The sequence below is a fragment of the Lissotriton helveticus genome, chromosome 1_1 (assembly GCF_964261635.1).
Source record: "Lissotriton helveticus chromosome 1_1, aLisHel1.1, whole genome shotgun sequence".
Classification (NCBI taxonomy): domain Eukaryota; kingdom Metazoa; phylum Chordata; class Amphibia; order Caudata; family Salamandridae; genus Lissotriton; species Lissotriton helveticus.
In genome coordinates, this window is record NC_136057.1 from 306,510,503 (window position 1) to 306,527,970 (window position 17,468).

The following is a 17,468-nucleotide window of genomic DNA, read 5'->3' on the forward strand; positions in this document are numbered from 1 at the left end:
AGTGGTTTGCCTTGACTCTTTGTGATCTCTGATGTATGAAGGATGAAAACCATGGAAACACCTGATCAGAAAAACCCATTCTGTTTTGCTGGATGGGTAGGAGGTTGTCATGATTAACCGTGTCGATTGCGGAGGAAGGGTCATGGAGGATCAGGAGGCAGGATTCGTTTTGGTCAAGCATTTTTAAAATGTCATCCATAACGTGAGTGAGAGCCGATTCGGTGATGTGCCCCTTCCTAAAGCCTGATTGATGCTGGTCTAGGAGTTGGTAATTCTCTATGTGAGCACAAAGTTGGGATTGCACACATTTTTCTAGGAGTTTTGCTAAGGTGGGGATGTTGGAAATGGGACGGAAGTTATTGAGATCAGATTCGTCAGCGTTAGTTTCTTTTAGTATAGGTGTTACCTGAGCTGCTTTTAGGCAGTCGAGGATCGTGCCTTGTGATATGGAAGCATTTACAATCCTTGTCCAGGTGGGGATAAGTGCATACTTGATTTCTTTGAAGATGGAAGGGGCAACGGGTCACTGAAGTGGTTGGAAGGGTTGATATTCTGAAGAATCTTGTTGATGTAATTTTCACTAAATGGGGTAAAGGTGCCCCATGACGCATTGTTATTGGTGTTTGTGGTGGTTGGTTTACGCTTTTTAAAGGAGTCAATGGGTGAGGCGGCACTGGAAGAAGGTAATAGATCCTTCTTAGAGGCGAGGTCAGTGGAGATGAGTCTTTATTTCTCAGTAAAGAAAGCAGCCAGTTCATCGCATCAGGGAGGGTTGCCAACAGGATCAGAGTGGTTAGAACCAATGACTGCTTGTTGTTTGACCAATTAGAAAAGTTTCTTGGGGCGGTTTGCCACTTGATCCAGTTGGTATCTGAAGTAGGCAACCTTAGCACTCTTGATTTGTTTGTTGTAGAGGCTCCTGGCATCTCTAAGGAGTTTTAGTTAGTCCAAGGAGGGATTGGCTCACCAGGAACGTTCAAGTGCCCTATGGTTGCGGCGTTCCGTGTTTAAGTTTTCATTATACCACGGTTTGGATATTTTTGTTGGAGTGGAGAAATATTATCCAAGATATTGGAGATGGTATGTAGTAGCACACCAGTCCTCTGTTCAGTACTCCCGGTCTGTTTCTGAAGCTCGCAGTCTTTATGTACTTATGGCAATTTGAGAGCTCCATCTGTCCAGCATCGATGCAACCCTGATTGGAAACCAGATCGCCACTTATAATTCATTCCCTTGCCTCTCCCTGGTAAGCGTGCCCTTTGAAAAGTTATTGACCTCCCCGTACACTTGCTTCCTTTGTCTATGGCGATGTTGGTTGGCATTCATGCACTGGCAGCCTTTTTGCCATCTTACAGCCCTGCTGTCTGCGGTAATCGGCTCCCTGCCCAACCATATGGTGCCATCACACCTGCAGCCGGAGCCAACTGTGAGTGGGTTGCAGGAACCAGACCATGCATTTTCTTGGTCCCTGTGAGCCATTGATCTCACTATTAGAGAAAATTCAGGACCAGGATTAAAATGTATTCCATCTATCAAAACCCTGAGATATGGAGGCTTACACAAAAAAGAACCACCCAGTTTACCAATCTTATAAGCCGAAATATAGCCAGTAATTAGATTACCTTCATATTCAAAATTATGATCTCTGCAGAAGAGAGATGGGCATAGGGAAAACTCCGAATGGCTTTCAAAACTGGACAAATCCCAAGGGTAAGGATGCATCAAGGGTTTAATATTGGAAAATCATTCTAGAATTCTGTAGCTAAAACCCTCATCCTTACACCCGAAGGCTCATGAAAAAGGTCTTATTACGGCCAATTTAGTCCTAAAAGTTTCCATTGCTAAATTCCTTTCATAGTACTCCTAAAGAGATAGAGCAATGGTTGCAGTTCTGCGGAAATGGCGATCTAAAGGAACATACATTTTGAAAAAGTTCTCCAATGCTTTAAGCCTGCTTTTATTGTTGAAGGGTGCCTGGATAGCTTTGGCTTTGTGTACTAAATGACTTTTACTTTGCAACCTGGCCCATACAACGTCCAAACCGATAGAGGTCGGTGTTGAAGAGGATGACTCCCTGGTACTCAAAGACGAAAGGAAGGAGAGACCTTGATTGAAGAAGAAGAGGAAATCAAACCCTGTGAGGCCAACTTGAAAGGGCCAAAATCTGCTGCCTCATACTGGATTCACAATAGTAGTAGAAATAAAAATAGGGAGAAATGCTTAAAAAAGAAGAGGCAGGAAAGTGTAGACAGGGCGTTCTTGCCACAAACGCCTGGAACAGGAAGTTGAGAGCAAAACCTGGGAAGCTGTGGATTGTCTAGAGAGGCAAATAAGTCTAGAAAGATGTCCCCCAACTTGTCACGCAGAAAGAAACAGATCATCAGATGTAAAAATATTCTGCCTGATCAGGCTGCTGCAGATTGTCTGGACAGCCTTCGGAGATAGCACATGAAGTTCCACCCATGCTCCTGACTTCATTCCCACCAGGTTAAGAGATGTAGATTTGTTTTCCCTGACTGTTTGTATCAAACTAACACATGTTCTTGTTGAAGAACAGGATGAAAAGAAGTCAGTGCTTGAACGACTACAGATGACTTCCCCCCCATTTTGAAGAAAACTGACTCCACCTGAAACACTGTCTGTCCTGCACTGAAATATCCTTCAGTGTTGCACCCAGCCTTTTTCACTGGCAACTGATAATATTGCAAGATGAATGCCTGGGTGCAAAGAAAGGCCCGTAACTAAAGATTCAGGCTTCAGCAACCAATACTGTAGCATAGCTGGATATAAAGTCTCTTTCTCGGAGTTCATAGATGTAGGATACCCTTTTTTGAGCAGATGAACCAGAAGTGGGAAAAGATATAATCTTGAGAAAGCTACCTGAAACGCACATGACGCTATGTTTCCCTGTACCCTTAGTCAAAGACACGTGGAAGCTTGCTATTTTAATAGCACAGATGAAATTACTAGTCTAAGTCTCTGTGCTATTTCAACTAGAAGGAACAGCATCAATACATCTGTTCAGAAAAGGGTACTTATGAATTTCATGAGAAGCATTTAGTTGACATTTTGGTACATTGATACATAGTCTGTATTGAGCCAGGCATCTCTGAAGTGCTAGCAAATCTTCCAAGGAAAACAAGCTAACCGTCGCGGTACAGGAAAATGTGACAGCCTCTTAGATGGAGCAAAGCAAGCAACAGAGAACATATTTGCAAATACTCTTTGGACATATCTGATACCTGGAACTGATCAGGCTTGTCTGAAAAACAGACTCCCGGGAACTTCTGATGATATACTGCATAGGAATTTTGAAGAAGGTTTCCATGAAATCCAAACCAAACTAATCATGAAGGCTCCTTGCAGAATTAATGACATTATCCTCTATAGTGTCTCAATTTTTGTTAATACTTTCATAACCTATTTTTGACATTCCTTAACTAGAATAACTGAGTTAGTCTCTTAAGAATGGGAACGTGAGTTGGTATCATTGCCTCTCTCTGGACTGGATTGTGAGGGAAGGCTGTATGTATATTCCCAGTCTTTCAATACCTAATCATTTGAGGAAGATTCCTGAAAAGAAAATCGGCCTCCAACTGGCCAACCTATTTCTTTCTTCGGCATAGTCAGGAGCACTGAGTTTTATTTGGTAAAAAAGGTTTTCCTGTAGACTTAGACTGTTCCTTGAAGTTCACTCCACAATGCTTTCTTGTATTTGGAGATTAGTGGTGTGGAGGAGGTATACTAGAAGTTCTAGAAGGCTGGCTAAAGGAAGATTTGGATGATATTTGCACTGAGGTAGTGGGGAGTTGACGTAACAAAAGGATGCTTTTTCTCATATAAACAGATGGTGAAACTTTTCTTCTGGCTTTGAACCGAATAGCTTCACTCTTCGAAGAGTAGGCACAAAACTGCAGATTTTTGTTCTGCAACTCTGTGCGACTCCTTCGAATCAATTTCAATAGTTGCACCTTCATTCAGGGCACATATCATATCAACAGAAATATCAGATAGAAACTCCCCTTGTCCCTCCATGGGTTACAGGTAAGCACAACACGGATTCCTCTTGAATAGCCTTGAAATGTTCTTTAAAATCAGAGATAAGGGATTGGCTGGTATACCCTCCAAATAGCCCTGCTCTAATGGAAAGGTGAATCCGAAATAGGACTTTTCTTTTAAGCAGAAAAATGTTGTCCTATCAGTCAGTCCCTTCAATATACTCTCCACAGCCATCGAGATGCCACCTATGAAAGCTGCCCACCAAGGAATCTAAGGAAAACATTCTGGAATTGCTTCATTATTTTCGTCTATTGGATAGATCATATACGCAAATCTAGGTAAATTAATCTGATCAGGATCAATCTCAAAATATAAGTACTAATACATGCTTGTGTAAAGCTGTAGCTTGATGTTACTGCCATAAGACTAGTTCAAATGATGTGCTGGGGAGGTCATCAACAGGAAGTCCCATGATTTAGCATATTTTTGAAAGAATTTCAGGTACTATTTCTGTGGCAATATACTCCACCCTGTGGTCCTAAGAAGTAGCCTCTACTTCTACTTCCTCAGATTCTGAGAACTGCGAATAGTATCCTTCCACTGTGCAGGTTTAGAAATGTTAGAGACAGGAAGTTGAATTCAAGGCATCATCTTGACCTCAGTTAACATAGAGGATGTGAAGGAGATCTGGAACGGGAGGAAGAAGAATCATCTACAAAATGCCTCTTCCTCAGCTGTTTACTCCTAATAAAAGTTGCATTTTATCCCAGACAACTTAAACAAGGCACTGTTCCAGACAAGTAGTGTGAAATAAAAATTCCCTTGGAACTAATGTCACTTACAATCACCGTTAATCTTTTCAATTCAACATTACATCCAGACCATTGCCAAAATAAGAGACCCCCACAGTTATGAGTACGCACACATTACAATTGAAACTCCCAATTATAAGAAAATATTCAAATTTATTTCTTAATCAACAAAAAGTGTTAAAAACATGACAATGAAAATCACATTCATAATCCCAAAACAATTATAAAATGATTAAAACACATTGCAAAAAAGAGACATAATTAGGTGATTCATGTTGAAAACATCCCAGATCATTAATTCGTTAGAATCTATTGGCAACGTCAGGCTGGTATCACAAATCCCCAACACGATAGTCCCTCAAATTTAATTAAAAACAATGGCGTTGACGCGTTTCGGTGTGCTGCCTGATGTGCACCACATTTTTCAAGACAAGGGTAATTGATTGTCTCTCTTTTTCTCTCTTACATCATTAAAAAAATGTCAATTATATCTAAATAAAAAATACAAAAATACATATCAGTGTATTGTCCTCACAAAACAGCATTTTACACTTTCTTAAAATGAACAGAGATTTCAACTTTGTGTCATTCATTGTTTTTCTTATTGGACATATTTATCCTAATAACAACCCCTTAATAAAGCCCACTAACCTCCTTTACTTGCATTACTATTATCAAGTGGCTCCGAAAGATCATTTGGATGCTTCCCCTGGAGACGCAGAAAACCGTAGTCCAGGCCTTAATCACCTCTAGACTGGACTACGGCAATATTCTTCTCCTGGGGGCAAGCAAAGAGGTGACCCGTAAACTACAGACAGTGCAGAAAATGGCGGCTCGGCTGCTCTGCAATCTCCCCAACAAATCCCCCACTTCTAATTCCCTTCGTAACTTGCATTGGCTCCGTATTGAAAGTCGTACGAAATTCAAGGCTCTTTGCCTTATGCACAGAATCAATGCAGGTCGGGCCCCACCCTATCTTAGCACATTGGTTCATCGCTACTGCCCAGCCCGTACTTTTCGTTCATCCAATCAGCATATGTTTCAGGTTCCCAGAGTTAAAAGAGCCAGAATGGGCGATCGTTCGTTCTCCTATCTGGCCTCTTCCCTCTGGAACTCTCTTCCCCTAGCACTGCGTACTGAATCTTGCTACCTCAAGTTCCGCAGAGAGGTAAAAACCTGGATATTTAACCAATAATCGGCCTCTCTATCTTTCAGCTCCTCTCCTTCTCAATCTGGTCTTTAGCGCCAGAAAACCTCGGGGTAGCTGCGCGCTTTATAAACTTAAATATAATAATAATAATATTACGATTTCTTCAAAAGACACAGTAATATACAGTGTTTATATTCACAGAATCGTCCCATGGCACCCAACATCATACCTATCTAACTGGCTACTAGGCCTACATTCATACCTCAGTGAGCAAATTGTTTCACTGACTGGCTCCTAAAACAAAGGAACCCTCCTTGATGGAGGGCTCCTTTGTTTTAGGGGCCAGTCAGTGAAACAATTCGCTCACTGAGGTATGAAAGTAGGCCTAGCAGCCAGTCAGATATGTATGTATGTATATTACTGTGTCTTTTGAAGAAGCATTGTCTAGATGGCAGAAAGGAGGGGATGGGATAAGGAAAGGGGTTTAAAATCCGATTAGTACACGGGGCTGTATAATATTGGGTTTAAGGATGTTATAATTTATGTAGAAACTGATTCTCTCTCTTTTATTTGCGGGTTGTTGTGATATCAACCATATAAACAGCCAAGAAATAAGTTAAAACTGATTGACTGTTAAATTCCTAGGGGGCCAATGTAGGGACCGCAGTCTCACTTTGCTGCCAAAACCAGCGGCAGCCTAAAGAAGAGGAAGATTCCTCCTTCTAGGAGTTGGGGGTGTGGGATGTGTTTTAGTGGGGTTGAGGGTGGTGGGTTGGGGAGGGAGAGGGCAAAAACATGGAAAAAATAAAGGCAGAACAATAGGGAGCAAAACGCTAATATATTGGAGGCACACAATGAAGCAATTGTAATGAAGGGTTTTAGGGGTAGAACTGTTAAGATTTGTTTTTTTTCTTATGGAGCAATTTAAGTTTAAATGCTTAGCATGGAACGTGGCCGGATTGAACAGTAAGATTAAGAGGCAATTGGTGGCAGAGGAATTAAAAATGTATAATCCTCAAGTTTTTATGTTAACTGAAACCCTTCTTTCATATAAAGATCGCGGATTTCTTAAGCAGCTAGGGTATGAGGTGGTAGCGTGTACTACGCAAAGTGGCTCTATAAGAGGGGTTGCTATTTTGAGACATAAGAGAGCGGATGGGGGTAACGGGTAATTTGAAGGCAGCTAAGGGTGGTAGGTGGGCAATGGGTCAGATTAAGATAAAAGGAAAGAGCTATATATATTGCGTACTGTATGGCTCAAATGCTGACAAACCTGCTATCTTTGAGACAATAAATACAGAGATGCTAAACTGGGAGGGGGAGAGAGTTGTGATGGGAGATTTTAATTGTATCATGGACTATTATATTGATACAACGCGACGAGGGGCTTTTCAGAGAATGAGAAAAATGAGAGCGGCAATAAGAGAATTAGGGCGGTTGCAGGTGCCTAGGGATGTTTGGAGAACGTTATACCCTGTCATACCAAGGCACACCTCTTACTCACCCCCACATAGGCTCTACTCTCGCATTGATATGGCCTGGGCTTCTGACTCTATTGTATGGTCCAGTGACATGGAAATTTGTCCAAAAGAGACCTCTGATCATAACCCCATACTTCTTATAATTAAAATTACAGATATGAATAGGGTCATGAGACCATTTTTGTTTCCTAGATATCTGCTGACTGATCAGGAGTATGTGGCTGTGGCCAGGGGTCAACTGGAGACTGTTTTCAGGGAAAATGTAGGACCTGCTGCCCCTGGAATAGTGTGGGATACTTGTAAGGTAGTCATTAGAGGATTTACCCAGCAATATATATGGCGACAAAATAAAAAAAGAGCAAATATATTGAATACAACGATACTCGAGATTTGTAAGGTGGAGGGTTAGCATGCTGAGGTTATTACAAAGGGATTAGGGGATATTGAACAGTTAGATTTTAAGATAATAGAATTACGGTCAGGTTTGAAGAAAACATGGAGTAAAAAAGTGTTGCCAGATATAATAAAGATAGGGTAACACAATACGAATTTGGGGTAAGTATAGGTAAAATATTCACATTTAAGGTTGCAGATGATCGGGCTAAGGCTCATATTAAAGAAATAAGGGGCATGGGTGGCAAAAAATACGAGCAACCACAGCAGATTTTAGAACAATTTGCTCTATAGAACACTGTATACTCCTACGATACAACCTACACACGAGGATATTTGTAGCTATATTCAAGATAATCCTGTTAAAAAGATATGGGGAGAGGAATCTGTTTTTTTGGAAGAAAGTATTTCAGATAGTGAGATAGAATTAGCAATGTGTGGGCTACCTTCAGTGAAGGCTTCGGGAGAAGGCGCTATACCATTAGAATTTTACAAAGTATTTAATGGTTTTATGATGGAGCTGTTTAGTCAAGTTATAAAGGAAATAGGAACTAAAGGAAAAACACCTGATTCGTGGCATATGACCAAAATAATATTCTTCCTAACAAAAGGTAAACAGCAGAGGAATGAGTGTCATTTAGACCAATTTCATTGATAAACGCGGATGCGAAAATGTACGCTAAAATCCTGGCTAGTTGCTTAGCCCCAGTAATGCCCAATTTAGTCTCCCCCCATCAACATGGGTTTATCCAAGGGAGAGATACCACTTCGCATATAAATACTGCAGTAAGTGCATTTGATATTGCTAATATTAATCCCACCCCACTCGGTATGATTTTATTAGACGCAGAAAAGGCGTTTGACCGAGTGGGGTAGGAATTTCTGTGGGCTATGCTGACAGCATTTGGAATTAAGGGACAATTTCTGCTACAGATACAAGCACTCTATGAAAAGCCCTGTGCTAAATTGGCTTATTTAGACCTTCAGTCATCTAACTTCCCGGTATTATGTGGCACCCGTCAGGGATGCCCTTTATCACCCTTACTATTCGCCTTATACATAGAGCCGTTTATTGTTGCTTTGCAAAGCGACTTGCGAATAAGGGATTTTAAATCAGGGTCAAATTCTTTGAGGGTAGTCGCCTATGCAGACGACATTGCGGTCTTTTCAAAAGAACCGGGGAAGGCATTAAATATAATAACGGAAGCTGCAGAACAGTTTGGATCAGTGTCTGGTTATAAATTAAATGTCAATAAGACACAAGTTCTTCTCAACCATAAACCAGAGAAACCTATACCTGGTGCTTGCCCGATTTTTACTTATCTAGGGGTTGAAATAACAGCAAGGATTGATCAAATACTAACATTAAATTACGATGAACTATTAAAAGAGACAAGCAGGTCTTTAAAAAATTGGCACACACTACCGATTGGGATAATTGGTAGAGTTAATATCATTAAAATGAAAATCCTGCCTAAATTTCTCTACTTTTTTCGAGCCATACCTCTCCGTGTCCCAAACATATTTTTCAAAAAATTGGAAGGGGTATTAAGTAGTTTTATTTAGGGTTATAGGAAGGCAAGGCGAGCGATAGATCTGTTAAAACTTCCCTTTTGCCAGGGTGGTCTAGAGTTCCCAGATTTTAAAATATATTTTTGGTCAGCTTGTTTCACAAGACTACGCAGCCTTATCAATCCAGCCAATACTATTTTTAGTCACAAGCTTATTTTGGGGGCAGAGAGCTACATGTTTTTGTACAGATTTAATGATCCTAACTACTTTAAAAGGGTCAAATTTAAGACTATACGAGATGAGGTTTTCGCCTGGCGCTCAATTGTGTTAAGCAAAAATATCTCATGGTATCACAAGGAGCTACCTCTTTGGCAGAATCCAGATTTACCTGAGATATTTCATGATCTGGCTGGAAAGAAATTGGATAATAGTGGAGTCACTTGTATGGGAGATTTATATGATTATAACAGTTTTGTTTCATTTGAAAGGTTGCAGGAAAAATATAAGTTCCCGGGGTTTATGCTTTTTAAGTATTACCAGATTCGAGATTTCTTTGTGAAACAACTAAAGCTGGAGAATACAAATGACTCTGAGATATGGGGGCTTCTTAATGCTGGGGGATCAAAATCTCTGATAAGTAGACCATATAAATGGCTTAGTACTGGGAGACCCGACGACTATGATAGATTGACGGAAAGGTGGAGTGGGATTTTGGGGACATCGGTAACAACAGGTACAATCTCTCAATACTATAGATAAGGCTGTACATGCGACTAATTTGAGATTGCAGCAACATCGTATGATCTGTTAGTTATATTGCACTCCGGACAGAATTGTAAAATGGTCATTGGGTAGTAATGTTAATAATGAGCAGACAAAATGTCCAAAATGTGAGTTATATGCAGCAGATATTAAGCACATGTTTCTGATTTGTCCGGAATTTACAACATTTTTGGGGAAAGTAGAGGATGTTTTACACCAAAAATTAGGGATAGGAGTACCTTTACAGATATCTGAGGTTATGTTGGGATATAGGTATAGAAATATAAACTGTAATAACTTGGTTACTATCTTATTAGTAGCAGCAAGACTAACAATTGCTAGGGTGTGGACATCCCCGAAACCTCCAACTGTGACGGATTGGTGGCTTTTAGTGAGGCAGATCTACGACATGGAAGTCTCAATGGCTGGGTCAAGAGGGATGCGGTCAATGACCAAATGTATGGCAATATGGGGAAACATTTTTTAATAATACATACTGTTTAAAACCGCTAGGCAGAAAAAGGAAAAAACCCTCCATTAACTTTTCATTTAATTATATATTTCTTTTATTTTTTACTTTCTGGAAAGGATTATATCAAATGGTCAACTGTTTATATGTATTTTGTTGGTTCATATTGCGATGCCTTTATTAATAATAAAAAAAATTAAATAAAAAAAAAGGAACCTTTACTTATCTATCTTGAATCTGGCATTACCATTACTCTTTTTTACCAGTACAACAAGAATTCCACCATTCCAACCCAGTGACTTTGTACCACAGTCCATATTCCGTCTAGTTTCTCTGTGGAGAGTTTGGAGGGCTGGATTCACTATGGTCCCTAAAAGCATTATTACAAGGAACCAGCTCAAAACGTTGATTCAGTGAATGGACATCAATTAACTATGTGGAGAATTTGTGTGTACTAGTTTATAAGAAAGTAGTAGGTGTATATATTTAGTACTACATACTGAAAGACTTCCAACAAATAACCCTGTTATCACTATTGATCCCTTACACCAGGTTGCTATTATTTTTGTTGAGTCTGTAGTCAACACTTTTTTAACTTGCAGAAAAACAATACGACCCTGAAGAGCTATTTGCTATAGGGATATTTTAGAGATAAATTGCGAGCAATAGAAGACCAATGGGAATGCATATTTGAAAAGCAATACATACATGAATTCTCTGACACTTTTCTTTTATCTTTCCACCATTTACAGGAAAAAAAACAGCACTATCAACATTGCGGCCCTTTGGAAAGCATTCTGGGTAAGGGTACAGTGTTTTATAGCATTATTAATTTGATGACAATTTTATATTGTGCATAAAATTGTAGAAGAAACACATTTGATATTTTTTTAATTAAGCAGTCGTTAGATTTTCTTTTGTAGAAGCTTGTCCTATAACCCTTGAAAACCAAAGTGTTTGTGATCCACTTTGAAGTGCTCTAACCCACGTGATATGGTTAATATATCGAATTATTCATGCATAACTGTGAATATCTGAGATGTTTTTCATTGAGGGGTTTTGAGTAACATCCTTCTCCCAAATATAAAACAAGAATTTTGCAATTACAATGCGATAGGTCTCGCATTTGTTGGAGTTGGAGCTATTGGCACGGTAAATTGGATTTTTTTTTTTTTTCAGGGCAGTGATTATTTAAAGAATAAAAGTGCACACTATACCATATTATAAGCTTTTATAGCAACTGTACAGTAAAGCTATGTTAATGCACAGGGGTATGAATAAAAATACAAAAAGAGGATCTTAAAATGCAAGATGGAATGTGTACAGGTGACAGGGACTACCTAGTATTTAATAAAAATACATATAAAAAAGCACACACATAGAATGTGAAACCTGCTAACTTCAGGAAAGTGGCTGGCACCAGCATGGTGACAGACACATAGGGTTTCTTGTTTCAGTATATATACGTGCAAATGCATTTTAAGATGGTTAGACGCCCATATTGGAGGGCTAAATTAAAACAAAAGCTATAAAAGTGTGCCACTGAACATTTTATTCTTTTTTGAACGAAGAAGCAGGCCTGTATCAAATTCAAAATAAAGCAGGATGTGGGAGTAAGAATCAAGGGAGCAGAGGGAAGAGTAAGGTTACATTGCTGAGCGGCAGGAGTAGCAAAGTAGGACCTGACTTAGATTTGTGTATAAAAAAAATAAAAACACATAGGAAGGGGCACAGGAAGCAATAAACCTTGTGGGGTGGGGGTGGAACGTGTAGAGGTTAGGAAGGTGGATCTGAGAGGTGAGCAGCAGACAGGGGAGAGAGTAGGAAAAAATGTACACTGCTTAGGCTGTTGGGTTTAAAAGAAATAAAAATCATGGGTTTATTAGGACATCGCCTTCAAAAAATTAGATAATGTGAGTTTGTCAAGTTCTATGTTTTTCCCTAATTTGCGGAGGTTTGCAAAGAAAACTTTTTGTGCTGACTTTGCCAACAATCCCGATGTAAGGCCCACGCAGTCCTGATTCACTCCGTTATAGCCCCTAGATAACTGTCTATCTGTTAATTAGGGAGATGCAATATTTAAGAATTATTGCTTCATGCTAGAGGAAGGAACTGCTACAAAAACAAGATTACATTCCATGTGAACAACGCCGTAAAAACTGGACTGTTGCATTCCACTGAATAAATAAAACCAGCATTCCTTCAAGTGCGCTGCCTGGAAGTAAAATATGCTTGGAATCAGGCATGCAATGCCCATTGAGCTCAAAGGGCTTCAGCACCCCGCCCCCTCCTTTGTGGCAGCCGCCGGGCTCAGACAGCTTCTAGGGCACACAGCCGCACCCTAGTACTTCACAGGTCTTTAAAATACCATTTTCTTGGTAATGAGGCTTTGTTGTGTTTTGATCCCTTCTTTGAGCCTCTGCATCTCCACTCTGCATATTGCTGGAAGATTAAACTCCCCCCGAAATTTGTTCTTAGCTCCCCTCGAAATTCGGCTCTAGTAGGACCCCCTCCCTTCCGTTAACCAACATTATTAACCAGGACATGAGAGGGATTTCTTTGAAGGCGGGGGTCTTACAACTCCCTGGCCGTATTTATTAAAACATACAAATAAATAAAAAATTGGAAATAAACAATATTTACACAATTACGCAGAAAACGTTCCATGACATTATATTACAATTGAAAATATACAGGTATCAGATGGCTAACCTTAACATACTTACATACTTCTGTCTATGATCTCACAACCCCCTGGCCGTATTTATGAAAACATGAAAACAAATTAAAAAATTTGAAATAAACAATATTTACACAATCATTTATGCAGAAAAACTATTGACATTAGATTACAATCCATGTAGACAGGTATCAAAGGGCTAACCGTAGCAAACTTCTAATACACAATATTTCCTAACCGAATCTAATATTTTGGATCATAATAACACATTATTAATTTTGCTGCATAACCTAATTTTAGGCCTATGGCGAGGTCGCTAACCGGTGTCAGATCCTTATCAACCAGCTACGCCCTCACGTATGAGTGTGCATGCGCAGAGGTCCCGTTTACCGAGAGGGTAGTTCCCCCCCTCCCGGTTACCCCGTACGCTCCATGAACTCCATTAACCAAAGGGGGGCCCTTGCACTCTGCGCCGTTTAATGACATCATAGTGCACGTGCGGGGTGGCTAACCAGCCTAAAGAAAGTGTGACTCCCTCCTACCCGCACCCATCCAACCAAGCGGATATACCGCTCCTGGAGTTCTAGGAGAGACCACTTGTCCCTCCCCCTGGGCGACCCCATTCAAGAATGGCGCCGCCCCCTAAGGACCTTAAATTGACTGCTCATCGATCATGACCTTACCGCCACAGGCCAGCATAGTTGCCCGACTATCTGGCCCCCCTATCCTCCTACTCTGCAAGGTCATGCCTACCTAGAACCCCCCTAGCCATGCCAAGATGTTCTCTAGAAATAGTTTGTTTCCTGCCCTAGACAAGTGGACCCCATCATGCCTACCTAGAACCCCCCTAGCCATGCCAAGATGTTCTCTAGAAATAGTTTGTTTCCTGCCCTAGTCAGGTGGACCCCATCTTGTAAGAAGAACTGTTCCCCCCTGGCACTCCCATGTGGTATGTTCTGCAATTGAAGTGACCGAAATAATTTCTCCATCTTGTTGTTGATCCTCCTTACCGAGTGATTCAACGCTTTAACAGAGTACCCCCTTCCATCTGAGTCTAGGAATCATCTGGGACCAAACTATGGTGCAGCCTTGGCATGTTTAATCTAACCAGCTTACCTCCGAGATTATCTCTTCCATCAGGACCCTCCTGCTCAATTTTACCAGGTCGTTTCCGCCCAAATGTAAGATAACAACTGTGGGCGGCGGGGTGTGTCTGTCGAGCAACTCCGTAAAGAACCCCCTAACTTGAGTGAGGCAGAGACCCCCCCCCTACCATGAAAGGAAACCCTGAAACCTCCCTGTTCCACCCTCTGTCTATAGTTATTTGTAAGAAAATAGATTTAACATGTTTCACAAATGAATGACCAACCACCCTTACAGTTTGTATCTCCTTTTTCTGTGTCTGGGTCCGCCGTGATGAAGATATGTGCTGTTGATGTGCCGACGGCAGTTTCCGCCCTGCGTGACAGGTTCGAGAAACTGAAAAACAAGCAAACAAACAAGACAGGCATCAGCGTAATTAGTCTGCCACCCTCACAACATGTGCAGCCACACATAACGCTTGTAACAGTTGGAAGACCAGCTCCCAATCCTTTTCACACTGCTATTGTGTAACCCTCTAGCAGTTGCTTCAGTGGCAGCCCCTATTCGGAACGAACGTGTCCCAAAATCTTTCGGATTTAAACCAGCCCTGTCAATTGTCAAAGCCAGTACCCTTTGGAATTGAAACCTGGTGAGTGGGGTACCATCTCCATGCATCAATAATGCCCCTCCTACTGCGCCTACTCTCTGGTTAAGGAAGGCCTCCACATGCATCACCCGGCAGCATGGACTAGTCCGTTCCCGATGGAGTACCAGCCCCTCACCACAGGCTTCCTGATCAGTTTTTGATTTGCTGATGGTAATTAACAGTGTATCACCTAATATCCTTGTGTGTTGAAGCTGGAGTCCACCTAGCAGGTCCTGCTTATTGCTAGCCACCAGTTCCCCTACTCGGAATGCCCCATAAAAGGCTAGTGTAAAGGCGGCTCTGATCAGTAGCCCCTCTCTTGATGAACTGCAGATGCCACACAAGGCATTCAATAATGATGCCAAACGTTCTAAACCTATTGGTTGTCTCGTGTCCGTGGCGGTTGCTTAGAGGCGCCGCCACCCCTTTAGTGCCTTCCGCACGATTAAATTATTTGTGGGATCTTTGGTACCCCTAATCTGTGCAAAGAAAGAAACAGCTGCCACGTGCCGGCTAGCTGTCGCTGCGGAGCGCCCTTCCTTGTGTAATGCATCTAAGTACTGAGTGAAATTCCCTGCCTGATCCCATCTCTCTGCGTAATCCTGCCCCAAAAAGGTGTAATAACACAAAAACGCCCCTTCGTAAGCAGTTCTGGTCCTGGGCGCTAGGCTAGCTGCCACGAGGTTCTTTAGCTGGGGGCACCAATCTGCCAGAGTGTTGCTGGGAAGTGTGTATGCGTCGCCTCTGCGGATGGTAGATGTTCCCTGAATACCTGCATCTTAAAGCGAGAGAGTGCGTCAGCTGCATTATTTGACACCCGTGGAACATGTTTGGCACGAAACTGTATGTTGAGTTTCATGCACACCAGCACTATTTCCTTCAGTAGGCAAAGTATCATCTTACACCTTGCCGCCTGCTGGTTGATACATTCAACTACCGCATGGGTACTCACAAACTTTCTCTCGGGGGCCGAAATTACAGTGTGGTTTGTGGCCGAGGGCCGCATCGGTGGGGGCGGGGTCATTTGGGGGCAGGGTCATTTGGGGGCGGGGCTAGAGGGGGTAAAAAAAGACCACTGCCGTTTCAAAACATTACTAGACAGTGCTGTATTTCCAAAGCAGATTTAACTACATGCAACACATATTTATAGTATTTTTTTATTAGCAGACAGAGCAATCTTAAGTGGGATTGAATGGCAATTGTTAGTAATTGTTTGGCATTTCATTGCCCAGTTACAGCTTATCGCGTTATATAATTCAACAATGCAGCTTCTTAAATATCTCCAGCTAGCTGAAAGTACAAACAAGGAACCAAGCATTAGCAAAGCCAAAAGGTCTAGCCTTGGCAAGATTGCAATAAATTGAGAGCCTGATGCCGTCTTTGGCCCAGTCACTGAAAGTGCACAGGTGCACTCGCCTAAATTCTCAATGTGTTTACATTTTATAATCATGGCTAGTAACTGTTTTCAATATTGTAACACAGCAGTAGCTCACTAATATTACTGCAAGTAATGTCTGTGACTCCACTCCCATTTCTCATATGTGAGTTCCTGTTTTGATCTGGTTTAGCACTTAACTTGACAATAAAACAATCCCCTTTCACAGTTCCTTATTGTGATCCACTCCGTATGATTCCTCCCCTAGAATGAAGCAAATGCTACTGCATCTCTATTTTTTTAATTAAACACAATTTGACAAAAGAAAAACTTCCCATCAGAAACCCTGAAACAAGTTTTCAGTTTTTGGCTAGTATTATTTGAAATGCAAATCTTTAAAAAAAAGGAAACATATTGTTCTTTTACACAGGGCATTTGAATTAAAATAATTTTGGGTAGGGCAGGTGGCAGAGGAGCACATCATGGCAGTATGTCTGGGACATCGTGGGCTGTGGGAATGCGGAAAGGACGTTTTTCAGTACAGAACCTTGCAATTGTCAAACACCTTCAACCTAAGTCCCTGCTGCAAAAGCCAGTCCTTCCCCAAGAACAAATCAATACATACTGCAAAACAGGTGTTCACCCCTTTTCAATCCATGTCATTTAAGTGAGGTCAATGTCAGTTATGTCACCCATTCTACCCTGCCACTTTGGTGAATCCACCTTCATGGAAACGTGTTCAGGTGGTTCTGCGGGAGTTGGAGGTATCAGGGCACCCAAGGTGGATTGCAGTTTAAGGTTCCCTTCCCCTTCTTCATTTCCCTGCCTCATCTTCATTTCCCTGCCTCATCTTCACGTCCCTGCCTCATCTCCACGTCCCTGCCCCATCTTCATTTCACTGCCCCTTCTTCATTTCACTGCCCCATCTTCATTTCCCTGCCTCATCTTCACGTCCCTGCCTCATCTCCACGTCCCTGCCCCATCTTCATTTCACTGCCCCTTCTTCATTTCACTGCCCCATCTTCACTTCCATTCCGTTCCCTCGCCTCTCTTTCCATCCCTCCCCAGTCACCTCCCCTCCCTTTCCATCGCCTCTCCCCATATCT

The 17,468-nt window shown here is 41.6% G+C and overlaps 1 protein-coding gene across 7 annotated transcripts in view; it reads left to right on the forward strand.

The window, feature by feature from the left end:
• AGBL3 (AGBL carboxypeptidase 3) overlaps window positions 1-17,468 on the forward strand; it is an 873,099-nt gene that overhangs the window by 760,257 nt on the left and 95,374 nt on the right. For all 7 annotated transcript variants that reach the window (XM_078669865.1, XM_078670168.1, XM_078670098.1 and 4 more), the window contains one exon: window positions 11,331-11,379. In XM_078669865.1, coding sequence (XP_078525991.1) covers window positions 11,331-11,379 — 49 coding nt within the window. The remainder of the gene's footprint in view (window positions 1-11,330; window positions 11,380-17,468) is intronic.